Source organism: Leptodactylus fuscus, chromosome 1 (genome assembly GCF_031893055.1).
Source record: "Leptodactylus fuscus isolate aLepFus1 chromosome 1, aLepFus1.hap2, whole genome shotgun sequence".
In the NCBI taxonomy this organism is placed as follows: Eukaryota; Metazoa; Chordata; class Amphibia; order Anura; family Leptodactylidae; genus Leptodactylus; species Leptodactylus fuscus.
Window position 1 is genome coordinate 193,982,508 of NC_134265.1, and position 27,831 is coordinate 194,010,338.

Below are 27,831 nucleotides of genomic sequence, written 5' to 3' on the forward strand. Positions count from 1 at the left end.
AGTGCCAGTGTCTGACTGGGAATTCAAAGAATATATTGGGGTTACGTGCACCCACAATTTTTACTACTGGTATACAGTGCCATTGTCTGACTGGGAATTCAAAGAGTATATTGGGAATACAAATACCCTCATTTCTTGCTACTGCCATATAGTGCCAGTTTCTGACTGGGAATTCAAAGAATATATTGGGGTTACGTGCACCCACAATTTTTACTACTGGTATACAGTGCCATTGTCTGACTGGGAATTCAAAGAATATATTGGGGTTATAAATACCCTCATTTCTTGCTACTGCCATATAGTGCCAGTTTCTGACTGGTAATTCAAAGAATATATTGGGGTTACGTGCACCCACAATTTTTACTACTGGTATACAGTGCCATTGTCTGACTGGGAATTCAAAGAGTATATTGGGAATACAAATACCCTCATTTCTTGCTACTGCCATATAGTGCCAGTTTCTGACTGGGAATTCAAAGAATATATTGGGGTTACGTGCACCCACAATTTTTACTACTGGTATACAGTGCCAATTTCTAACTAGGAATTCAAAATGCGCAAGGCTCCCGGAAAGGGACGTGGACGAGGCCGTGGGCGAGGTCGGGGGAATGGTTCTGGGGAGCAAGGTAGCAGTGAAGCCACAGGGCGTCCCGTGCCTACTCCTGTGGGGCAGCAAGCATTGCGCCACTCCACAGTGCCAGGGTTGCTTGCCACATTAACTAAACTGCAGGGTACAAACCTTAGTAGGCCCGAGAACCAGGAACAGGTCTTGCAATGGCTGTCAGAGAACGCTTACAGCACATTGTCCAGCAGCCAGTCAGACTCTGCCTCCTCTCCTCCTATTACCCAACAGTCTTGTCTTCCTTCCTCCCAAAATTCCGAAGCTTTACAGAACAATAACCCAAACTGTCCCTGCTCCCCAGAGCTGTTCTCCGCTCCTTTCATTGTCCCTCAACCTGCCTCTCCACGTCACGATTCCACGAACCTAACAGAGGAGCATCTGTATCCAGATGCTCAAACACTAGAGTCTCCTCCATCTCCGTTCGATTTGGTGGTGGATGACCAGCAACCCACCCTCATCGACGATGATGTGACGCAGTTGCCGTCAGGGCATCCAGTTGACCGGCGCATTGTGCGGGAGGAGGAGATGAGACAGGAGTTGGAAGAGGAAGTGGTGGATGATGAGGACACTGACCCGACCTGGACAGGGGGGATGTCAAGCGGGGAAAGTAGTGTGGATGTTGAGGCAGGTGCAGCACCAAAAAGGGTAGCTAGAGGCAGAGGCAGAGGTCAGCAGCTTAGGCGAAGCCAGGCCACACCCGGAATCTCCCAAGATGTTCCAGTTCGTACCCAGCCCCGAAAAACTCCCACCTCGAGGGCACGTTTCTCGAAGGTGTGGAGTTTTTTCAAGGAATGCGCCGAGGACAGATATAGTGTTGTCTGCACAATTTGCCTCTCGAAATTGATTAGGGGCTCTGAGAAGAGCAACCTGTCCACCACTTCAATGCGCCGTCATTTGGAATCCAAGCACTGGAATCAGTGGCAGGCAGCAACGGCAGGACAAAGGCCGACTGCCGTTCACGCCACTGCCACTGCCTCTGCCTCTGCCTCTGCCACTGCCACTGCTGACTGTGCTGGCGATGCACTCCAGAGGACGAGCCAGGACACCACTTCATCTGCCTCCGCCACTTTGTTGACTTCTACCTCATCCTCCCCTGGTCCTGTCTTATCTCCTTCTCCTGCACCATCAAAGGCACCATCAGGCGTTTCTTTACAACAACCCACCATCTCTCAGACATTGGAGCGGCGGCAGAAATACACTGCTAACCACCCACACGCGCAAGCCTTGAACGCCAACATCGCTAAACTGCTGGCCCAGGAGATGTTGGCGTTCCGGCTTGTTGAAACTCCCGCCTTCCTGGACCTGATGGCAACTGCGGCACCTCGCTATGCCGTCCCTAGCCGTCACTACTTCTCCCGGTGTGCCGTCCCCGCCTTGCACCAGCACGTGTCACTCAACATCAGGCGGGCCCTTAGTTCCGCGCTTTGCACAAAGGTCCACTTGACCACCGACGCGTGGACAAGTGCATGCGGACAGGGACGCTACATTTCACTGACGGCACACTGGGTGAATGTAGTTGAGGCTGGGACTGCTTCCCAAACTGGCCCGGTGTACCTCGTCTCCCCGCCTAACATTCCTGGCAGGGACACGAGAAGAACACCCCCCTCCTCCTCCTCCTCTACCGCCTCCTCCTCCGCCACCGCCTCCTCCTCCGCCACCGCCTCCTCCTCCGCTGTTAGATTGACCCCAGCTACGAGTTGGAAACGTTGCAGCACTGGCGTTGGTAGACGTCAGCAGGCTGTGCTGAAGCTGATCAGCTTGGGGGACAGACAGCACACTGCCTCCGAGGTGAGGGATGCCCTCCTCGATGAGACGGCAATATGGTTTGAGCCGCTGCACCTGGGCCCAGGCATGGTCGTTTGTGATAACGGCCGGAACCTGGTAGCAGCTCTGGAGCTTGCCGGACTCCAACATGTTCCATGCCTGGCCCACGTCTTCAACCTAGTGGTGCAACGTTTCCTAAAGAGCTACCCCAATGTTCCAGAGCTACTGGTGAAAGTGCGGCGCATGTGCGCCCACTTTCGCAAGTCGACAGTAGCCGCTGCTAGCTTAAAATCTCTCCAGCAACGCCTGCATGTGCCACAACACCGGCTTTTGTGCAACGTCCCCACACGCTGGAACTCAACGTTTCAGATGTTGAATAGAGTGGTTGAGCAGCAGAGACCTTTGATGGAATACCAGCTACAAAACCCTAGGGTGCCACAAAGTCAGCTGCCTCAGTTTCACATCCATGAGTGGCCATGGATGAGAGACCTTTGTGACATCCTACGGGTCTTTGAGGAGTCCACAAGGAGGGTGAGCTCTGAGGATGCGATGGTGAGCCTTACAATCCCGCTCTTGTGTGTTCTGAGAGAATCCCTGATTGACATCAGGGATAACTCAGATCACACAGAGGAGTTAGGGATAGCATCCGATCCGTCACAGCTGGAGAGTAGGTCCACACATCTGTCCGCTTCACTGCGTTTAATGGAGGAGGAGGAGGAGGAGGAGGAGGAAGAAGAGTTGTCCGATGATGTGATGGTGATACAGGAGGCTTCCGGGCAACTTCGAATCGTCCCATTGTTGCAGCGCGGATGGGTAGACATGGAGGATGAGGAGGAAATGGAGATTGAACTTTCCGGTGGGGCCAGAGGAGTCATGCCAACTAACACTGTGGCAGACATGGCTGAGTTCATGTTGGGGTGCTTTACAACCGACAAGCGTATTGTCAAAATCATGGAGGACAACCAGTACTGGATCTTTGCTATCCTTGACCCCCGGTATAAAAACAACATCTCGTCTTTTATTCCGGTAGAGGGGAGGGCCAATCGCATCAATGCTTGCCACAGGCAATTGGTGCAGAATATGATGGAGATGTTTCCAGCATGTGACGTTGGCGGCAGGGAGGGCAGTTCCTCCAGTAGGCAACCAAGTTCTCACCGGTCCACACAAACGAGGGGCACACTGTCTAAGGTCTGGGACACCTTGATGGCACCCCCTCGCCAAAGTGCCGCCACGGAGGGTCCTAGTGTCACCAGGCGTGAGAAGTATAGGCGCATGTTGCGGGAATACCTTTCCGACCACAGCCCTGTCCTCTCCGACCCCTCTGCGCCCTACACGTATTGGGTGTCGAAGTTGGACCTGTGGCTTGAACTTGCCCTATATGCCTTGGAGGTGCTGTCCTGTCCTGCCGCCAGCGTCCTATCTGAGAGGGTGTTCAGTGCAGCCGGTGGCATCATCACTGACAAGCGCACCCGTCTGTCAGCTGAGAGTGCCGACCGGCTCACTTTGATAAAAATGAACCACCACTGGGTAGAGCCGTCATTTTTGTGCCCACCTGTGTAAAGCACCCCAACATGAAACTCCATGTCTGTACTCAACCTCTCCAATTCCTCCGCATCCTCATACTCATCCACCATAAGCGTTGCACAATTCTGCTAATACTAGGCTCCCTCCACCCTGATTTCCCCCAACTCTGCTGGTTAGAGGCTCCCTCCACCATGAATTTGCCCAAACTGGGCTGTTTAGAGGCTCCCTCCACCATGAATTGGTCCAAACTGGGCTGGTTAGAGGCTCCCTCCACCATGAATTTCCCAAAACTTGGCTGTTTAGAGGCTCCCTCCACCATTAATTGGTCCAAACTGGGCTGGTTAGAGGCTCCCTCCACCATGAATTTGCCCAAACTGGGGTGGTTAGAGGCTCCCTCCACCATTAATTGGTCCAAACTGGGCTGGTTAGAGGCTCCCTCCACAATTAATTGGTCCAAACTGGGCTAATTAGAGGCTCCCTCCACCATGAATTGGTCCAAACTGGGTTTTTTAGAGGCTCCCTCCACCATGAATTTCCCAAAACTTGGCTGTTTAGAGGCTCCCTCCACCATGAATTGGTCCAAACTGGGCTGGTTAGAGGCTCCCTCCACCATGAATTTCCCAAAACTTGGCTGTTTAGAGGCTCCCTCCACCATTAATTGGTCCAAACTGGGCTGGTTAGAGGCTCCCTCCACCATTAATTGGTCCAAACTGGGCTGGTTAGAGGCTCCCTCCACCATTAATTGGTCCAAACTGGGCTGGTTAGAGGCTCCCTCCACCATGAATTTCCCAAAACTTGGCTGTTTAGAGGCTCCCTCCACCATTAATTGGTCCAAACTGGGCTGGTTAGAGGCTCCCTCCACCATGAATTTGCCCAAACTGGGCTGTTTAGAGGCTCCCTCCACCATGAATTTGCCCAAACTGGGCTGTTTAGAGGCTCCCTCCACCATGAATTGGTCCAAACTGGGCTGGTTAGAGGCTCCCTCCACCATGAATTTCCCAAAACTTGGCTGTTTAGAGGCTCCCTCCACCATTAATTGGTCCAAACTGGGCTGGTTAGAGGCTCCCTCCACCATGAATTTGCCCAAACTGGGGTGGTTAGAGGCTCCCTCCACCATTAATTGGTCCAAACTGGGCTGGTTAGAGGCTCCCTCCACAATTAATTGGTCCAAACTGGGCTAATTAGAGGCTCCCTCCACCATGAATTGGTCCAAACTGGGTTTTTTAGAGGCTCCCTCCACCATGAATTTCCCAAAACTTGGCTGTTTAGAGGCTCCCTCCACCATGAATTGGTCCAAACTGGGCTGGTTAGAGGCTCCCTCCACCATGAATTTCCCAAAACTTGGCTGTTTAGAGGCTCCCTCCACCATTAATTGGTCCAAACTGGGCTGGTTAGAGGCTCCCTCCACCATGAATTTGCCCAAACTGGGCTGTTTAGAGGCTCCCTCCACCATGAATTGGTCCAAACTGGGCTGGTTAGAGGCTCCCTCCACCATGAATTTCCCAAAACTTGGCTGTTTAGAGGCTCCCTCCACCATTAATTGGTCCAAACTGGGCTGGTTAGAGGCTCCCTCCACCATGAATTGGTCCAAACTGGGGTGGTTAGAGGCTCCCTCCACCATTAATTGGTCCAAACTGGGCTGGTTAGAGGCTCCCTCCACCATTAATTGGTCCAAACTGGGCTGGTTAGAGGCTCCCTCCACCATTAATTGGTCCAAACTGGGCTGGTTAGAGGCTCCCTCCACCATGAATTTCCCAAAACTTGGCTGTTTAGAGGCTCCCTCCACCATTAATTGGTCCAAACTGGGCTGGTTAGAGGCTCCCTCCACCATGAATTTGCCCAAACTGGGCTGTTTAGAGGCTCCCTCCACCATGAATTTGCCCAAACTGGGCTGTTTAGAGGCTCCCTCCACCATGAATTGGTCCAAACTGGGCTGGTTAGAGGCTCCCTCCACCATGAATTTCCCAAAACTTGGCTGTTTAGAGGCTCCCTCCACCATTAATTGGTCCAAACTGGGCTGGTTAGAGGCTCCCTCCACCATGAATTTGCCCAAACTGGGGTGGTTAGAGGCTCCCTCCACCATTAATTGGTCCAAACTGGGCTGGTTAGAGGCTCCCTCCACAATTAATTGGTCCAAACTGGGCTAATTAGAGGCTCCCTCCACCATGAATTGGTCCAAACTGGGTTTTTTAGAGGCTCCCTCCACCATGAATTTCCCAAAACTTGGCTGTTTAGAGGCTCCCTCCACCATGAATTGGTCCAAACTGGGCTGGTTAGAGGCTCCCTCCACCATGAATTTCCCAAAACTTGGCTGTTTAGAGGCTCCCTCCACCATTAATTGGTCCAAACTGGGCTGGTTAGAGGCTCCCTCCACCATGAATTTGCCCAAACTGGGCTGTTTAGAGGCTCCCTCCACCATGAATTGGTCCAAACTGGGCTGGTTAGAGGCTCCCTCCACCATGAATTTCCCAAAACTTGGCTGTTTAGAGGCTCCCTCCACCATTAATTGGTCCAAACTGGGCTGGTTAGAGGCTCCCTCCACCATGAATTGGTCCAAACTGGGGTGGTTAGAGGCTCCCTCCACCATTAATTGGTCCAAACTGGGCTGGTTAGAGGCTCCCTCCACAATTAATTGGTCCAAACTGGGCTAATTAGAGGCTCCCTCCACCATGAATTGGTCCAAACTGGGTTTTTTAGAGGCTCCCTCCACCATGAATTTGCCCAAACTGGGCTGTTTAGAGGCTCCCTCCACCATGAATTGGTCCAAACTGGGCTGGTTAGAGGCTCCCTCCACCATGAATTTCCCAAAACTTGGCTGTTTAGAGGCTCCCTCCACCATTAATTGGTCCAAACTGGGCTGGTTAGAGGCTCCCTCCACCATTAATTGGTCCAAACTGGGCTGGTTAGAGGCTCCCTCCACCATGAATTTGCCCAAACTGGGCTGGTTAGAGGCTCCCTCCACCATGAATTTCCCAAAACTTGGCTGTTTAGAGGCTCCCTCCACCATTAATTGGTCCAAACTGGGCTGGTTAGAGGCTCCCTCCACCATGAATTTGCCCAAACTGGGGTGGTTAGAGGCTCCCTCCACCATTAATTGGTCCAAACTGGGCTGGTTAGAGGCTCCCTCCACAATTAATTGGTCCAAACTGGGCTAATTAGAGGCTCCCTCCACCATGAATTGGTCCAAACTGGGTTTTTTAGAGGCTCCCTCCACCATGAATTTGCCCAAACTGGGCTGTTTAGAGGCTCCCTCCACCATGAATTGGTCCAAACTGGGCTGGTTAGAGGCTCCCTCCACCATGAATTTCCCAAAACTTGGCTGTTTAGAGGCTCCCTCCACCATTAATTGGTCCAAACTGGGCTGGTTAGAGGCTCCCTCCACCATTAATTGGTCCAAACTGGGCTGGTTAGAGGCTCCCTCCACCATTAATTGGTCCAAACTGGGCTGGTTAGAGGCTCCCTCCACCATTAATTGGTCCAAACTGGGCTGTTTAGAGGCTCCCTCCACCATTAATTGGTCCAAACTGGGCTGGTTAGAGGCTCCCTCCACCATGAATTTGCCCAAACTGGGCTGTTTAGAGGCTCCCTCCACCATGAATTGGTCCAAACTGGGCTGGTTAGAGGCTCCCTCCACCATGAATTTCCCAAAACTTGGCTGTTTAGAGGCTCCCTCCACCATTAATTGGTCCAAACTGGGCTGGTTAGAGGCTCCCTCCACCATGAATTGGTCCAAACTGGGCTGGTTAGAGGCTCCCTCCACCATGAATTTCCCAAAACTTGGCTGTTTAGAGGCTCCCTCCACCATTAATTGGTCCAAACTGGGCTGGTTAGAGGCTCCCTCCACCATGAATTGGTCCAAACTGGGGTTTTTAGAGGCTCCCTCCACCATGAATTGGTCCAAACTGGGGTTTTTAGAGTCTCCCTCCACCATGAATTGGTCCAAACTGGGGTTTTTAGAGGCTCCCTCCACCATGAATTTGCCCAAACTCTGCTGGTTAGAGGCTCAATCCACCCTGATTTTCAAAACAAATGTTGGTGCCAACCTCAACTTACTACAAGGGCCAAATTCACTGCTGGTGACAAGCTCTCCTCACTGCAAGTGCCAAATACACATGTTTCAAGGTGTTTTCCTACTGTCAGAGAGGTGGTATTGAGTGTGTAAAGTGTGTAGTTGTTAGGCTGTGATGTTGGGGTAATAGAGGGTCTTTGGTGTGTTAGATGCCCCCAGACATGCTTCCCCTGCTGTCCCAGTGTCATTCCAGAGGTGTTGGCATCATTTCCTGGGGTGTCATAGTGGACTTGGTGACCCTCCAGACACGGATTTGGGTTTCCCCCTTAACGAGTATCTGTTCCCCATAGACTATAATGGGGTTCGAAACCCGTTCGAACACACGAACATTGAGCGGCTGTTCGAATCGAATTTCGAACCTCGAACATTTTAGTGTTCGCTCATCTCTAGTTATTACCTTCAGCCGCCCTGTCTTGGTACCGACCCTGCCCATGATCACTCTGGATGAACTGCAGATCTACAGCTGAGGTGGGAGAGTCTGTCCATAGGAGAAAAATCAGTCGTACACTGCACATATCTGGCCTTTATGGAAGAGTGGCAAGAAGAAAGCCATTTCTCAAAGATATCCATAAAAAGTCTTGTTTAAAATTTGCCACAAGCCACCCGGGAGACACCAAACACGTGGAAGAAGGTGCTCTGGTCAGATGAAACCAAAATCGAACTTTTTGGCCACAATGCAACACGATATGTTTGGCGTAAAAGCAACACAGCTCATCCCCCTGAACACACCATCCCCACTGTCACAGACGGTGGTGGCAGCATCATGGTTTGGACTTGCTTTTCTTCAGCAGGGACAGGGAAGATGGTTAAAATTGATGGGAAGATGGATGGAGCCAAATACAGGACCGTTCTGGAAGAAAACCTGTTGGAGTCTGCAAAAGACCTGAGACTGGGATGGAGATTTATCTTCCAACAAGACAATGATCCAAAACATAAAGCAAAATCTACAATACAATGGTTCACAAATAAACGTATCCAGGTGTTAGAATGGCCAAGTCATAGTCCAGACCTGAATCCAATCGAGAATCTGTGGAAAGAGCTGAAAACTGCTGTTCAGACGCTCTCCATCCAACCTCACTGAGCTCCAGCTGTTTTGCAAGGAAGAATGGACAAGAATTTCAGTCTCTCGATGTGCAAAACTGATAGAGACGTACCCCAAGAGACTTGTAGCTGTAATCGCAGCAAAAGGTGGCGCTACAAAGTATTAACACAAGGGGGCCGAATAATTTTGCACGCTCAATTTTTCAGTTTTTTCTTTGTTAAAAAAGTTTAAAATATCCAATAAATTTTGTTCCACTTCACAATTATTTTCCCACTTGTTGATTCTTCCCCCAAAAAAATTTAAATTTTATACCTTTATGTTTGAAGCCTGAAATGTGGCAAAAGGTTGAAAAGTTCAAGGGGGCCAAATACTTTTGCAAGGCACTATAACAACAAACTAATTCCTCTTCTACAGATTTATTTACAAATTTATCATGCCCCTCAATCCATTCAATAAAATATCTATATTTTCTAATATCTGGGAGACTTCTCTACTTACCCATCATGAGCCTCTTGAGAGCCATATGAACCATCCTCTGCCTTTTTAAATAACCTTTCCAAATTGAGGGCATCTGCCAATCTGAATAACAGGGGAAATATGCAAAAGAAAAAACAATTGTGTAAAGGTTATTTTTTTTCCAACTGTAATTTTTTTTTAATCAAAATATGAATAAAGCCTGAAGTTTTTTTTATTGCAGTTCTCCATTCCTTAAAGGGATCCTATCATTAAAACTCAATTTTTTGTCCCTAAAGTAGGAATAGCCTCAAGAAAGGCTATTCTTCTCCTACTTTTAGATGTCTTCTCTGCGCCGCTGTTCCGTAGAAATCCCGGTTTTCATTGGTATACAAATGAGTTCTCTCACAGCACTGGGGGCGGTCCCCAGCGCTCAAACAGCACTGGGGACGTCCCCAATGCTGCAAAAAAACTCTCCAGTGCCGCCTCCATCTTCTTCAGGAACGGGCTCTCTTCGTGTCTTTTTCTTTTTTTTTTTCTTTCTCCCATACTGGCAGGAAGAAGGGCCGCTCAGTCGGCGGGGCGAGCGACGCCGGTGTCCTGACGTGCTCATCCCCGGCCTCCCGCGCCCGGCCCATCTTTATGTCTTTTTCCAGCGGTGGCTTCAAACTACTAGGCCTCAGGCTTCCTACGTTACTGTGTAAGCGGCCATTTTCTTGTGGCCGGCAGGCTTGCGAAGTCAGCTTTGCCCCAGGCTCAAAGCCTAGAAGTTTGAAGCCACCGCCGGAAGAAGACGCGAAGAGATCCCGTTCCTGAAGAAGATGGATGCAGCACTGGAAAGTTCTCCCGCAGCATTGGGGCCGCCCCCAGTGCTGCGAGAGAACTCATTTGCATACCAGTGAAAACCGGGATTTCTACGGAACGGCAGTGCGGAGAAGACATCTAAAGATAGGAGAAAAATAGTCTTTCTTAAGGCTATTCCTACATGTTAGGGACAAAAAATTGAGTTTTAATGATAGAATACCTTTAATGCTTTTTACATTGCCCTTAAAGGGATTATATTATTAAAAAAAAAATGGTTTTAAACTAATAGCACATAGGAATAGCCTTTATAAAGGCTATTCATCTCTTACCTTTATCTTGAAGGACCGCACCACCATATTTGAATTTTTGTTGTTTTCTTCTTTATGCTAATTGCACTCAGAAAGTATAGGGGGCGTGTGGCCTCGTGTAAGAGACTACCACAAAATGGCCGATGGACAGTTGGCAGTTTCGTCGGCAATTTTGTGATAGTCTCCTGTAAGAAGAGGAATGAAGAGGAGGAGAATGCCGAACGGAGCAGAAGAAAGGGGGTGCTGAGCGCAACTAGCATAAAGAAAAAAGAAGAGAAATTTAAAAATGGCAGCGCGGACCTTAGAGATAAAGATGAGAGATAAATAGTATTTATAAAGGCTATTCCTATGTGCTATTAGTTTAAAACTGTTTTTTAACTATAGAATCTCTTTATTGCCTTTTGTCTTATTTGATGTGAGCAACATTGAAAAGGAAAGATTACCACCTACAAAATCTTTGCGTCCTGGGAGTCATTAAAAAAGATATACTGATTTCTTTATGATCTTCCTTGGTGAGTTATTTTGGGAACTGCACCCCTCAAAAAAAATTATTAAGGGGTATAGTGATTATTTTTACCCAAGAGTTGGTTTCCAAAAATATATGTGCATTGAATGCTTCAAAATCAAAAATTTCCCGGATACATGCTATTTCAGTAACCAAAATGTTATATCCAGCTTGTGGCACTGTGAAAGTCTGCTCTCCAGTTATGCTCTTTTTCCTCATTTTGGAAACTTTTGGCCCTTATTTTTGGAAATACTACATGACTAAGAAGTGAAAGAACGCTATGCGCATTTGAGGCCAAATTTGGACATTTACACTGCAATGTCAGGTAATTGGTAAAATTAAAAAACTGACCCTCAAAATATGATCCTATTTTAAAAACTACGCTTTTAAGGAATTTATCAAGGGGTACAGCTAGCATTTTGAGCCCAAGAGGCCTCAACAGAAACATGTATTCCAAAAATTTTAAGCGGATTATCTCTGACACAAAAAAGTTGTATATGTTAGTGTAAACTGCTGTTTGGGGACACAACGGGGCTCAGAAGAGAAGTAGTGCAATGCATTTTGGCTTTTGGCGTTGTAAGCCGATGGCTGGCCAGGTAATGGAGGGGGTGTACATCTCACCCAGACTACTAAGGTGGGTGAGATGAGAAAACTCCAGAAGGAATGTTTGTTTTCAGCAGACAACTTTCGTCTGCTGAGCATTTTGGTAAATACTCAGAATTGGGCTGGATTTTTAGGAATGGCAGGTAGGTTGGTAGTGGGACCTGTCATTCCACCCCCCTCCAGTCCACACTTTGGGGATGTTTCGGCAGTGACTCAGCTGCAGAGAGTCTCCTCATCAAGGGAGCTTAAGAAGCCAGCTCCAGCAGCAGACTTTGGGCAGAGCTTGGCTGGAGAGCGAACAGAGAGGTCATGGTTTTTTTGGAGCTGTGTCCTGAATGATTCTACTGGCTTTTGGATTTCTGTGATTCTAGGTGAGGTATCCTATTCTATGTTTAGTTAGAGCCTAGCCGGGCAGGTATTTATTTTTGTATTGTTTCCTTTTGTTGCTGCACTACCTTTTTGAGTGAAAATAAACTCTACCTTTGTTTTGGACTAAAGAAACTGGACTTTTGGGTCTATACCACCCCACCTAGCAACCTCAGACCCTGACAGTATATAGATTTAGATATACTGGGTTTTGGACCTCATGTTGCTTTCACAGAGCCCTGGAAGGGACAGTAAGGCCAGGCCCCATGTTGAGAAAACAGTGTTTTGGCCAAAATGGAAACACTGCAAAAAAAAAAAAACTCTGCATTTCACAGTACCTGTATAGTGGATGAGAGTCTGGCTGATCCCACACAGCGGAAAAGCTGCAATTTCAAAAAAGTTTTTGTTTTCGAAAATAACAGCATATGAATTATACCTACGGAAACTCTGGTATTTTGTGTATAGGTATAATACTGACAGAAAGTCCACAAAGGAAAATTCTTTGGCCTTCCTCTAAAAAACTCTGCAGAAAAAAACAATGCATTTTTCACTTTAATGGACCACCGGAAAAAGGCAGTCCGGGCCGCCATTTTCCGGTGGTCTTTTACAGCGCTACATCTGATTCCTACAAAAGGCAGAAGATATGGAGAAAAGAAAGAGGGGAGTAAACACAATGAGCTAAGGGGTGGTGGAAAGTTATGGTGGAGGGTGTTCAGAGCACAGGGGGTACGTCTCCAGTGCTATGTGATCGAAACTAGCATAACAGAAGAAATAGATTTTGAATGGTGGGGAGAAGAAAAGAATGGAAGGTAGGAATAGAATATCCTTTTTAAAGGCTATTCCAATGTGCCATGGTGTTTTTCTAATAATAGACTCCCTTTTATAGCCCTTCGTACATTCCCTAATGTGCCATAATGATTCTTTACTAGTATACTATTGGTGTTTCAGCATAGTAAATATTAATTTGCACAAATGTTCTTCTGCTTGATGCTATTATCTATTCATGATATATTGAACCCATATGAAACATACACGGGTTCATTACATTTGCTATTGTGATTAATAGCCTTTCTTGGCATATCATTTTGCGCTCAGTATATTTTCAATACAATTTTTATATGTGAAATTTTGTATTACTGTTCCTTGTTCGTAGGCGTTTCCTCCTTGTGTGCCTGGGGGAGGGGGCTAGGTATTTTGGGTGTATTTTCAACATCTACCCTTTCTGTATTCTCTCTTTTATATTACTTATCTATTTATTATGTATTTATCTTTAACTGGATTTAAAGGGCAAAAAATCTTTTTTTTTTTTTTTTTTTTTTTAAGTTAAAAGTGCACCCATATACTGCTAGCAGTGTTTTGAGTGATTTTTTTTTAGGTGTCTTTGGTATCTTCTCCATTTGTTTACTTGGTGTTAGCTTCCTACTATGTAACTTCCTGTCTACCTTCCATACTTCTACCTCCCTGTCACTATTCCCCCTCCTCTCTCACTGCGTTACACCACCCTCCCTGTCTTCCTAGCGAAGCTACACTAAACTATCCCACCTACTACTAGGCACCCCCTCCCTGTCTTTCTTCCTAGCTAAGCTATGCTAAGCTATCCTGCCCACTGCTAGCCCTTCTCAAGTAACTAAGCCCACCCCCCACCACATCATACTTACCTAGCTTCCATTCTGTGAGATGGCTTCTCCTTTCCTCTTCACTGTGTGCAGGCTGGAGTCGCTGCACACAGACCGGAGGAAGTAGTTGTGAGGCCTGCGCATTAGAGATGGTTTGCCATCTCTACTGCGCATGTATTGAACTCACCTCCATACTGCACAGGCGCTGGAAGAGAGGAGGAGAGCACAAGCTGTTCCAGACACAGGAAGACATGTTAGCATTGATGAGGTTGAGAGGCGGAGTACAGGTGACGTTTCGGAAGCGATGAAATGGAACGTCACCGGATTATCAGAAAGTGTCCCTGGGGCAGTCACATGACTGCCCCAGGGATATAGGTAATTATACAATTTATTTAATGCAAGTAAATTAGAAGTTAGGTGGGGGGAGGGGTTTAGTTTAGGGGAAGAATTTGAGTTTATCCCGGACAACCCATTTAATAAAAATATTATCATCTTTTTTAATAAGGATGGTCTCCAAAGGTACTTGAAAGATACTTACCATAAGTTACGGGTAAGAAAATCACTTTGAATGTGTGTTTATGCCTTTTTCATTACTTTGAGAAAAGTAGAGAAAAAGTTTAAAGAATATTGTTCCATTCTATAAGGATTATTTTCTTAGTAATAATATAAAATATGCGGATTTCCACATATCTTATCAACAGTGTTAAAGTTAAGAAAAAGTTCTTAAATAATCTGTTATATATGAAATTAATTCTAGTAACACAATGATCATGAACTTCCTAATTTAGCAGTTATTATACTTAAGATGAATATTTCTTTTTGCAACTCTGATCAGTAGTATGACACATCTTTTATTTTTTAGGTATCACTGTAATGGAGATGTATTCTGACAAGGACCTTCTTCTAGTTGGATCTGATGATGGAACGATAATAGTTTGGAATATAAAGGATATAGAGGTCATCCACACACTAACTGGTCATACAGGTATCTGCATGAATGCACATGTATTCATACCAATAAATCCATAACATTCTTAATTACATATAGAAAATTGTATAGAATATGCTTGATCACGTGCATTGACTCTTGCATGCATTTTAGGGTGGTGATTTTAGGGTAATCCCCTTGTAGCAGGGGAAAAAATGGCGGAAACCCATCAGGGAAACCTCTGGCGTTTCCGTAGGTATAATTGACTTGCTATTATTTCCAAAACTGCAACAGTTTTGGAAATTGCAGCATTTCTGCTGTGTGTATTTTTCTGCAATGTGTGGATAGGATTCACTTTTTATATTTTTCAGATTTTTTATTTTTAAAACGTTCAGCCATATTGGCAGTAGAGAAAAATGTATTGAGTTGAAATGGAGATAAAGGGGTTTTGGGATACTTAAAAATGTCATTGAGCAGGAAACCATATAAAATAATGAAATAAGCCATAGTCCCCTTTTAAATGTTCTACCGCTCCAGCAGCCACAAGCCAGTCCTTGAGGTTATGGCCCCACGTAGCAGGCCACAGTAAAAAAGCGCTGCGGAAAAACCGCCAGCAACTCATCGTGGTTTTTCCCACAGACCATTACACCACAGGTGAACCGCAGTGTATACGCCATAGGGGGCCCCACTCTCAAATTGAGTTAGAGGAAGCAGGAAATGTTAGTTTACAGTTTTTGTTGTATAAGATAGTATATTATAGTGTATCATGTTGATTTCCTCTTACAGCTGGAATACGATGTGTAAAGTTTTTTGATTCCGGGACTAAAGCAGTTTCTGGTTCTCTGGATCATACATTGCTTCTATGGAACCTGATAACTGGTAAAAAGTATTTGCATATTCAAGAAGATCACACAAACTATGAAAATGCTTATCTGCATGTGGATGAGAAGACTGGGATTATTTATTCAGCTTCTGGATCTAAGGTGAAATATTATCCTTATCGCTAAACTAAACAAATTTAATACACACAAAGCAGACAGAATGTTCAACGAAATTATCTATCGGGCTGGACAAGACACAGTGTAGGCACAATACGCTATTCATAGGCCAAGGCATCATATTAAGGCTTATTATCAGACTATTTTCCACTGAAATGCAATATACATGTGTAGAATCATAATTACTGAATATGGCTTTAAGAATTTTTATGAGATTAGAAAATAAATATTCTCATGTTATTGTAATAGTAAACGTCATATGCAAACTGTCAAACAGAAATCACTCTATGCAGGATCAAATGCATATAGCGCCAGGCAGTAATATGGAGTATATGATGTGTGCACATGCTAGTGAGCAGTGACGTTCTAGTTTTAAGGCAGGGTATTAAAAATGATAATTGAAAATCAAAAAATTACTATGGCGGAAAGGGGATACATATGTTCTGAGCACCAGGGATTGTGAAGTAACGCATAAAAAAATGGCTAACTTCTGCATCTCTATGTCTCTTACGCCTACTAACTGAAAAGTGAGTACAAGGTTCTTATCCATATCCAATCTTAAGTGTGTTTTGTGCACTAAGGCAATATGGATCTGGCTACTACTTATATATTCTTTATTTTTAACGTGTAATAGTGCTGCTAATGGTGCCAATAAAAAAAACAAAAAAACAAAAACAAAACTGTTGCACAGGACAGGTACCACAGTGAAAAGATGGGGAACACAACAAGAAAGGGAGTTCAAAAGTCATAGTTAGCCCAGAACACATATCCCAGGAATTCAAGAAGGTCTAGAACCTCTCCTTCTCATTATTTAAGAAGGTATTGCAGTGACCGGGTATCCCTGATTCTAGAATACAGCTCCTCAAGAGTGGAAGGAAGAGTTTGCCTCCAATGTTTGGCCACCAGACACATGGCAGAGGTGAACATATCAGAAGCTGGAGAGAGTGCTTATGCAGTTTCTCCGGGGCTAAGTTAAGCAGATAAGTTTTAGGCAATAGAAGGAAGAGTATATCTAACACCTGTTCCATCAAGGTTGGGACTTGACACCAATAAGGTTGGAGTAGGGCGCAAGACCAAAAGAGATGATAAATGTTAGCTAGACAGGGTCCACATCACATATCCAAAGTGATGCTCCTAAGGACAACTATTGTGGTCTGCCATGAAGTGTAGGTATTTACCTTGCAAACACTTCTCAAGATCAAATATGGAGGTCTGAGAAATTCAATAGAAATGTGTTTTTTTATCACTATGTGAATTGTAAAATCAAACTAACATCACACTGTCTTGATTCATGTCTCATGTAGGTCTGTGGATGGAATATACAATCTGGGCAGCTTATGTTATCCCTCACACCTGGTGTTCCTGGATTTCCACTGCAAGCTGCAGTATTCTCTCCACACAAAAACCTTATGACAGTAACTGAAGGAGGAACTTTACATATCTGGGACAGTGCAACAGGAGAACTGAAGGGGTCACGGCAGCTGCCGGGATTAGATGAAACAGCACACCCGCTTTGTAGCTGCAGTATTCCTAAATATGGAAAGATGGTGGTTGGATTCAAAAATGGGTCCTTAGCACTGGTATGAATTGGTATACAGTTAATTCATTAAACAATTACATTACATATACTTGGATAGTATGCATCTTCATGCAATTTCTATATTATATGACAATCCTCTAGTTGAGGGTTCGATAACCTGTTTTGTACCAATTTAAATTTAAAAAAATCAAAGATGAGGTTCTTGTAGTCTTGTGCAATAATTGTAATATAATATACTAAAGTCATATACCACAAACCATAAACCACAAGTGCTACCAGGAGATGCTTCTGTACCTGTGTCTTTACTGCTATTTCCTCGGATGTACCTGTACTTTCCCATTAGAAGCAATGAAGTACATGTACAGCCCCAAATTAGTGTTAAATCTGTGTCCAAGAGCACCACGTGGCAGCATAGGGTGGCGACTGGCTATGTATCTGGATTCCACTATAGCTATAACTGCATCCAGTCCTAGGCCATTGATACTTTCACTTCAATATAAAGCTGCATTCAAATGGTGTGTTTTGGCACAAAAAAGTATGCTTTTTTTTAAAAAAAAACAAACCTACATTTTTGGTGTAAAAACACAACGCTATACAGAATAATGTGCCATAGTTGCGCCTCCACACAGTATAATGATCCATAGTGGCCCCTTCAAACAGTATAATGTCCCATAGTGGCCCCCTCCACACACTATAGTATCCCAACAAATTATCCAAAAAATTGTGGTTTAGCCAAAGCTGACATTTTTGGGGTTCTCCATTCACTATCTATTATTATACACTGGAGTCTCTCATGTCATCAGTCTCTGATGTCAGGCAGAAGTGCCAAAGAGTCGCTCAAAAGCAAAGGAGAGATGAGTAACATTGTTTTTATATTTGATCAACACTCCTGGGCCTCCACTTATTATACTCTGGAGTCTGAGGAGACCACTTAGTATAATAATAGCAGTTTTGTTTTGTCAGGGTTTGTGCCGAACAAAAGTGCCACCCCCTCAGGAAATCGAGGTGCCGTGCAAGAGATATATGAAGTCCAAAGTACAGAAAGTGCTCACAGCTCTATTGGCAATGCATTTCAGTAAAAAGTGATATTAAAGAAGGAGAAATAAGTTCACTCACAATAAGGTGTTGGCCTCTAGTTGTGATGAATCGGATCCGGAGACAGGTGCACGGAGAAGACTCTCTCGGCTGAGCCGGGATATGTACAATCAAAGGAAAAGTAGCAATTCAGCATTCATCTGGGTCCACATAGATTAAAACCACTTTTATTTCAGAAGATTCATACTTCGTTTTTAAAATTCTTAAGTGCAGCGAAACTATATCCCACGTGTTTCATGCCATTACTAAGAGGTATCTAAACCTCAAAACGCGTAGGTGATCCATTTAAAATTCTTAAGTGCAGCAAAACTATTGCCCACACTTTTCATGCCATTACTAAGAGGTATCTAAACCTCAAAACGCGTAGGTGATAGTTTTGTTACATCCCTGCACTTAAGAATTTTAAATGGAAGCATGAATCTTCTGAAATAAAAGTGAAGTTTTAATCTATGTGGATCCAGATGAGTGTTGGATTGCTACTTTTCCTTTGATCAAGAGATATATGCGTCGCGCACTACTCTTGGAATAAGTGCTGTGGTTTCCAACCCCTGATCTAATCAATTATGTATAAATGGAACAAACTGTGTGTACAAACCTATTGTAATGGTAATGCTTTCTGTAAACACACTGGCTAGTACACTGTTCATGAGATGAGGTGGACACTATTCCCATGTGGAGTAGGGGGTGGCACAAAATCCTTGTAGTAACCCCCCCCCCAAAAAAAAAAAAAAAAAAAAGAGTTATTTGTACTGCAGAGACCTTTACAGAATAATGTGATGTCTGGGCTTCTCCAATGGTCAGTGTTTGACACTAATAATATTGTTCTTTTCCCCTAGATTTCCCCAGGAGGAGGTATTTCAACTGAAAAGATGCCCAGTACCCTGATCTTTGTGGTGGTAGCTGATGATGAGTCCTTGTTCGCTGTAGGTAAGGGTACATTGACATTTTTAGGCTGACTTTATAGAGTTCATTTACAAGAACAAGTACAAAAAGTTCAAGCATGGGTCAGGAAAAATAATCAAATCACTGTAGCCACTTCACAATATTTGCTGTATCTATATGTTATAAGTGGAATGGAATTCCCACAATTTGCTGTATATCTATAGCAAAGTGATTGCCCAGGCATAAAAGCTGTGTCCATGAAATCACTGCAATACCTTAGCTGTAGCTGATAGCTAGGCTTACCTTATAACAGCCATGAGGGAGATAACTCCCTTTCCTGGCTATTTAACCCCCCTTAGATTATACAGTTATTTAAGTGGATCATAGAGGTACCGATGGTTACTGTAGCAGCTGGAGGCCTGGCATTGGAAAGTAGGACACCCCCGAAAGTAAAGGTTGTGAGGGGGGGTTCTGTTGAATTTCCTAATATAAGGTACCCCACGAAAGTAAGGCATGCCCAAAAATCATTGCAGCCGGCTGAACACTGTGCGATGTGCTCCGTGTGCACAGGAAAGGCGGCTGCTGCCTCTGCTGTTGTATCCACTGTCCCTGCTGTTGTAGGATGAGCTGGGAGATGCCCACTGTGCATATGCTGCAGGCAGTCGGCTCTCCCAGCTCATCCAAGAGGCAGAGGCAGCAGCCGGCTTTTCTGTACACAAGGAGCACATCGCACAGCATCCAGCCGGCTGCAATGCCAGTGAAGTGAGGCTCTCCGGCGCAACCGCCGGAAGCCTCGCTAAGCCCCGCCCACCACTTCCGCTGCATTGACTGCGAGTACATGAGGACATTTACATTTCCTTATGAGATATCATTGGAAAACTGTTTACTGTGGAATTTTATCAGAAATAATATTTTCTATATATTTATTTTATTCAGGATTTGGAAAACAAGTTCAGGTGTTTAGATCTGATTCTAACACTTTAAGGACACTATTCGATTCTTGTCTAGAACATGAAGACCTGGTGAAAACCGCTGTAATTCACAGTGAGAAGAATATTATTTTAACAGGATCACAAGATGAAACTATCCGGGTTCGTAAGATATAACCTTACTAAACATACTGTAATGTCATAAAACTATATTTCTAAACTATTTTATAGTGCACAGATACTGTATATACATATTTGGACAAGTATTGGGATATTTACACATTGCACCTTAACCTTTAGGAGACGCAGCCATTTTTCATGTTTGTGTTTTCATTTTTTACTCCTTACATTTCAAAAGCCAGAACTTTCTCATTTTTCTGGCTACATAATCTGATGAGGACTTGATTTTTGCGTGACCAGTTGTACTTCAAAATGGTACCATTTTTTATTTTGTACAATGTACTGGGAATTGAGAAAAAAATGCAGTACTGCCGTTTTCTTATGGGTTTTGTTTTTATGGCTTAATAAATGGATAGCTTTTAAGGGTGCATTCACACTGAGTAAACGCGCATGTATTTTTGCAAAATACCTGTGTAAAAATACATGTGTAAAAATAAGACTCCCATTGACTTCAATGACATTTTACAGGCGTATTTTTACAGGTGTATTTTGCAAAAATACACGCGCGTTTACGCAGTGTGAATGCACCCTTATTCTGCGGGTCAGTATGATCATGCTGATACCAAATTTATATAGTTTTTTCATGTTTTAATAAATTTACAAAAATTCAAAATTTTGAAGAAAAAAAAAATCTTTGACTCGCCATATTCTGACCCCTGTAACTTTTTTATATTTAAGTGTATGGAGCTGTGTAAGGTGTCTTTTTTATGGAACAATATTTAGTTTTTAGGAAGCATTCACATGATGTAATTCTGAGCTCATTCTGATCGTAAAAAGACGTTCAGAATGAGCGCGTAAAAAGCAGCTCCCATTGACTTGAATGGGAGCCGGCATGCGTGCGTTCCCCATTGAAATCAATGGGAAGCTTTTTTCCCGCTCATTGAGCGCTGTATACACAGCGATCGAGAAGGCAGGCAAGGGAATAAACCTTCCCTGTCTTCTCTCTGGGAGCTCCGGCTGAAGTTATAGCCGGCTCCCAGTGAAAGCAGCTGCACGATCTCCGTGCAGCTGCTGTGTTCTGATTGGACGTACCGGTACGTCCTGTCAGAACTAGGCAACCACTATCCGGACGTTTATATTCTATGGGCGGTATGGAAGTGGTTAAAGCTAATGTTATATATAGCCAATATAGCTTAACCACTAATCCAGTATAAATCAATTGCTACAATAGCACAGGAACAAATAATATATAAAACTTAACAGTTACTAATATTCCTTAAAATAGTAATTCCTAACCTCTGCCCGCGACTTCGTCTGCGGATTCTTGGCGTGGATGATCCACTTATATTCAGCAAATTGCTGCCGTCAATGGTTTGCCTCCCCTGGCATTTTGGCAGCTCTCAAGCTGTCCTGCTGCTGAACTTGTTCCTCACGCCGTGCCTGTGAGTGTTTCGGCATCTCAGCAGCTTGCTGGGAAACCATATTATGAGCGTGTTGTTGGCGTTGATGATCTGCATGCTCCGGCATTTCGGCAGCTCTCAAGCTGGCCTGCCGCTGAACTCGTTCCTCGCGCTGTACCCGTGATGCCATATAATGAGTGTGTTGTTGGTGTCAATGATCCCCCTCAGCTCCGTTTGAGGAGAACTCTGTTGACTTCTGGCTACCTTCATGGCTGTCTTTTGCGACAAATTAGATTTTCTTTTTCCAGGCATGTTTAAAATTGGCAAACTGGATTAAAAATGTTTGCCCAGTCAGTTTGTCAGCACTGCCTGGAGACGATCAGATAATATGCAAATGAATGTACACAATTCACTGGGGTTAGCGTGTGTTTACACAGAGAGATAACAGCCCTGGCTTTCTCAGAAGGTGAGATAAGGTGCTGCCAAGAACAGTTTAATATAGTATGTGAACATAAATTCATAACAGTTGTGAAGCCATGTCATTTACCGGGATAAAAAGCCTATGTTTTAATCGAGGTTACAAACTATCTATGTGCCAAATTTCATTCAAATCTGTTCAGCCATTTTTGTGTGATTGAGGATCAAACATCCAAACACCCAAACTTTCACATTTATATTAGTAGGATGTATAAACACAAACATCTTAGTTTCAAGGATACATACCACTTGAACCTGAGATGTTATTGATGATGCATTATGGTTCCCAACTCCGTTTTATGCTGCACTGGTATGACGGTTCTTTTTATATTTGAGCACTGATTCCGAACACAAGGGCACTTACTATTTGTGTTTATACATAACTACTATTTTAAGGAATATTAGTAAATGTTAAGTTCTATATATTATTTTATCATGTGCTATGATAAAGTATATAAATGCAAAAAAAGAAGGTCAGAAAAGGTAGATCCCCTTCTGATCACAATTGAACCACCACTGCCTAGTTTCTATGTGGAATTCAATTAGAATGTGCAGACCCGGAGAATCACAAACACAGACACAGGAAGTTCTCAGGAGGATGATTCCACTTTATTAAAACAAAACAGAAAACATATATAGGGCTGTGGACCTTGGAGGTACAAAGCCAAGTTTTGCTTTATAATATTTGACATTTAAGATTATTGGTTAATACAGCATCATATTCATCTCGTGATTTTCTGCATGCCCCAATCATGCTCTTCCATCAGATATCCAGTTCTTTAAGCTGTTTGGCAGTGAAATTATTTTGGTTATTCTCTGCAGAACCTCTGCAAAGTATTACAAACAAAATACCGGGTTATATATATAACAGCATATAATGCCAATCGGCTGCCTCTAAGGCTGGCAGGATATTGTCATGTATTAAAAGGGGTATGGACAGGGATTTAATATTACCACTATATAAACCATTGGTGTGGCCTCATCTGGAATATACAGTTCTGTTCTGGGCACCAGTTCATAGAAAGAATGGCCTGGAGTTGGAAAAGGTTCAGTGGAGGCCATCAAACTGATAAGAACAATGGATGACTTCAGTTATGAGGAGAGACTAAAGGAGGTAAATCTGTTTAGTCTGGAGAAGAGATGTTTAAGGGGGAGACATGATACACCTTTATAAATATATACGAAAATGGCCCATATAAGAAATATGAACAAAAGGAGTTCCATGTAAAATCCCCTAAAAAGACAAGAGGGCACTCTCTCTGTCTGGAGAAAAGAAAGGGTTAATCTCAAGAGCCAACAAGGCTTCTTTACTGTAAGGACTGTGAATCTGTGGAATAGCCTACCCTAGGAGCTGGTCACAGCTGATGATATGGATTAGATGTCTTTTTAGAACAAAATAGCATTGAAGCTTATGGAATTGTTTAGAAAAGTCATCTCTTTCACTCTCCCCTTCAGTCACACCTTTTCCTATTCCCTGGTTGAACCTGATGGACTTATGTCTTTTGTAAACCGTACTAATTATGTCCCAATACACTTTTTCATATACAGCTAACCATTGTGAAAAGATGTATTGTTCTGACTATTTTCACAATAAACTTTCATGTTCATCATTTTCAGGTCTGGAATTTGTCTAAGAGAGGTACACTTCTAGACTCCTTCTATGGGATGGGAGTACCAGTCACTGGCCTGGCCTTGAAAGGAGGAACATTGGTCTCTTCTTCTGACCAGGCATATTACCTCAAATTGTGGAATCTGGATTATGATGAAAAGCACAAGACCGTTCCTCCTTTTCAGGATCGTAGTGGTTGTGTTGCTTTGTCAAGTGCAGGGGGCAGAGTTTATTTCCCGAAAACTGGTGACAAGCACAAAATTGTTGTCTGGGACACAATTCATGGTAAGATATGCCATTGGTAAGTGTTCTTTTTAAAGGGAAACATGAACATACAGTAAATCTAATTAGATGTGTAGATAATTAAAACTTAAATATTTTCCCAAATATAAATAATTAAAAACTTTATAGAGTTTTAAAGATTTTCTCTAAACATCTTAATGGTGAGAGTCTGTTGTCTTCATCAGTTGTCAACAGATAGAAACATGAATGCCAAAATTTTCTATGGTCTGGGACCAGTGTCCTTGCTAAGCTGGGTGCTTTGGGAAAGAAAGAGCAGGTTAACATGTTTGCAAGGATTTATATTTTTAACTCTATCATTCTTTGTTGGACTTCTCACAAACCCAGGCATGATTTCCATATCAGACAAGTTATCAGACAGGGATGCTTCATATGTAAGATGATAATCTCCCTCAGTAAGGGAATCATGGCTGAGTGTCTAACAAATGACAGGCCATAGAAAGTTCTTGCATGTAAAGAATAATTGCTTCCTTTAGGCTAAGACCCCCACATTGCAGAAACACAACATTTTTTCTTTTGTTTTTTTCATGTAGATTGTGAGCCCCATCCTATCAGGATGTCTTTGTAGAATGGGAGGAAATCCACACAAACATGGGGAGAACATACAAACTCCTTGCAAATGTTGTTCCTGGCGGGATTCAAACCCATGACTCCAGCGCTGCAAGGCTGTAGTGCTAACCACTGAGCCACCATGTTGCCCCTAAAACGCAGCTTTCTTTGTTGCAGATTTTGCTGCATTTTTTTGAGCCAAAGGCAAGAATGGCTTTGGCTCATAAAACCGCAACAAAATCTGCAACAAACAAAGCTGCGTTTCCACAATGTGGGGCTTTAGCCTCATAGTTTCATTCCCTTTGTAGCCACTCCTAGGCTTGGCTCAAAAAACCACTGCAAAATTTGCAACAAAAAAAATCAGTTTTTCCGCAATGTGCCGGCTTTTTTGTGCGGCTAGCCGCGACGGTATACCACTACAGTGCATCGGCATTCTGCCGTGGCATCCCGCTCCTGAGTAGGCCTGGACGAATGGGTCTAAGCAGGAGGGTGTCTCGAGCTGCAGACCCCGCGGCTGAATCAGCTGCGGAATCCATGTGAAGATAGTGTATGTCGCATATTTCTTCCACTGGCTGAAAAAAAACTAGTGGAAAAAAACTGTGAGTGACTCACATTGAAATGAATGGGAGGTCTTTTTGCAGGCGGATTATGAGGCAGATTCCGCATCAAAATCCTCCTGCAAAAAACTGTGTGAACATATCCTTAATGGAATTCTCTCATTTCCAATATTTTTATAGATTGTATTGAATGTCTGATAATCTAATCCATTGTATCCTCTAGTACAGCCAAGACCCATACATTTGACTGTAATACTCCTAATCTATATTTATACAAATTTATTGAATAGTGTGTACATTAATCGTTGTAGTTCCAGAGCAAGCGTTTAGTGAAAATCTGGGTTTATATAATATTTGAAGACAAATATAATTAAAGTATATATAATGTCTTACAGGTCGTATGACAGATATTCTGGAAGCTTCTTCAGAGGTAACCTGTCTGGAAATTGCAAACTGCAAGAGGACTTTGTTCTGTGGTTTGACATCTGGCACTGTACTAGCATTTCCATTAGACCAAAGACAGGAGGTTGCTTGTATTCCTCCTCCTGATCATAGTTTACCTGTACTTTGTATATATCTGAGCAAACAGGAAAACTACCTAGCTGTAGCTTACCAGGACATCATTTTAATATATGAAATAACAAAAGGAGATCCTCTTCCAATGCTGGATGGTCCCATGTATTCAGTACATCCACATATTTCAGGTTCTGTGAGCAGGGTAGCTATCTTTGAAGATCAAAGGATTATATATGGAATGGAAGGAGGAGAACTTTGCCTTTACAATCCTAGAAAAGATGATAACCAAATATTGGAGTCTCATACAAGCAAAGTCACTTGCTTGGAAACCAGTACAAAAGAGACCTATGCGCTTAGTGGCTGTGAGGATTCAGTTCAGCGATTATGGAATATGGAAACATATGACTGGGAACATGAGATGTGCTATAAGGTATTTGTGATCTTTCATGAAACATATTTACTATATGTTACATTTTCAATTAGGTTAAAGATGGTCTACCAAGTTTCTTTCCCCCCTATAGTATACTAGGCTCAGGGTGCATTCACACTGAGTAAACGCTAGCTTATTCTGAACGTAAAACACGTTCAGAATAAGCGGCGTCTAAAGCAGCTCCATTCATTTCTATGGGAGCCGGCATACGAGCGCTCCCCATAGAAATGAATGGGCTGCTTCTTTCACTCCGTGCAGTCCCATTGAAGTGAATGGGGAGTGCCGGCGTGTACGCTCCGGCATGAGCAGAGCTTGCCGTATACGCCGGCACTCCCCATTCACTTCAATGGGACTGCACGGAGTGAAAGAAGCAGCCCATTCATTTCTATGGGGAGCGCTCGTATGCCGGCTCCCATAGAAATGAATGGAGCTGCTTTAGACGCCGCTTATTCTGAACGTGTTTTACGTTCAGAATAAGCTAGCGTTTACTCAGTGTGAATGCACCCTTAAAGTGTTTTTAGTTTATAAATGGTTAAGTTGAAGGGGTTACAACTAGAGATGAGCGAACAGTGAAATGTTCGAAGTTCGATTCGAGTAGCCGCTCAATATTTGACTGTTCGATCGAACATCGAACCAATACTCGTTTAGGGGGAAACCAATGTTCGACTCAGGAGGGTCACCAAGTCCACTATGACATCTCAGCGAATGATGACAACACCTCTGGAATGCAACTGGGACAGCAGGGGAAGCATGTCTGGGGGCATCTAATAAGCCCAAGTCACAGTTTTACCCCAACATCACAGCCTATCAACTACACACTTTCCACACTCAAAAAACCCACTATGAATTGATTTGGGGTATAACAGTCCTTGAAGTCTCATCTTCCTTTTAGTTGGTGGCCGCTATATGGGGAGGTGGGGTGGTTTGGGGTATAACAGTCCATGAGGTCTCATCTTCCTCTTGTTTGGTGACAGCTGGACACGTATTGGGCAGCGATCTCCACAGTGGCCTCTTCTTCTCCCAGTAGGATGTAGAGTTTACTCTTCTCGTCTGCAGATATGAAGTCTGGAATGTGGGCAGAGAGTCTTTGGAAGTAGACGGCCCTCACAGCTGAGTATTTGGTGCAGTGTAGCAGGAAGTGGGTCTCGTCTTCTAGGGTCCCCTGGTCACAGTGCTGGCACAATCTGTTCTCACAGTCTTGTACGTCTGCCTGTGTCACCCCATCTCCATCTCCAGGTTGTGTGCGCTCAGTCTATATCGGCTCAGGTTTTGTCTGTGTTTGGGGTGGCGTATTCTCTCCAGGTAGGTGGCCATGGTGTAGTCTCTTTGGTACACGGTGAGTTTCTTGGAGTTATTTATTGCGCTTCTATTGCCGCACGCTGGCGGCAGGACAGGACAGCACCTCCAAGGCGTATAGGGCGGAGCCAGATGTTGCAGTGTCCTGGCTGGTGCTCTGGACTGCAGCGTCAGCACTTGCAACAGTGGGAGAGGCAGTGGCGGCAACACTGGACGACGATTGTCCTGTGTTTGCTCTCTTCCACTGAGTCCAGTGCTTGGATTTCAAATGATGGCGCATTGAAGTGGGCTAAACGTTGCTCTTTTCAGAGCCCTTACTCAGTTTCGAGTGGCAAATTGTGCAAAACATACTATATTTGTCCTCCGCACATTCCCTGAAAAATCTCCACACCATCGAGGAACGTGCCTTTGATGGGGGAGTTTTTCTGGGCTGGCTATAATAGGGAACATCTTGGGCCATTCTGGGTGTGGCCTGGCTTCGCCTCGAAGCAGCTGACCTCTGCCTCTGGACATGCCTCTGCAAGCCACA

General features: G+C 44.1%; 1 protein-coding gene across 1 annotated transcript in view; it reads left to right on the plus strand.

Moving 5' to 3' along the window:
- Positions 1 to 27,831, plus strand: part of NWD1 (NACHT and WD repeat domain containing 1) — a 125,935-nt gene that overhangs the window by 85,389 nt on the left and 12,715 nt on the right. The window contains exons 13-19 of the mRNA XM_075280473.1: positions 14,539 to 14,661; positions 15,391 to 15,587; positions 16,907 to 17,182; positions 19,074 to 19,164; positions 20,056 to 20,210; positions 23,663 to 23,939; positions 25,456 to 26,006. Of these exons, the coding sequence (XP_075136574.1) occupies positions 14,539 to 14,661; positions 15,391 to 15,587; positions 16,907 to 17,182; positions 19,074 to 19,164; positions 20,056 to 20,210; positions 23,663 to 23,939; positions 25,456 to 26,006 (1,670 nt within the window). The remainder of the gene's footprint in view (positions 1 to 14,538; positions 14,662 to 15,390; positions 15,588 to 16,906; positions 17,183 to 19,073; positions 19,165 to 20,055; positions 20,211 to 23,662; positions 23,940 to 25,455; positions 26,007 to 27,831) is intronic.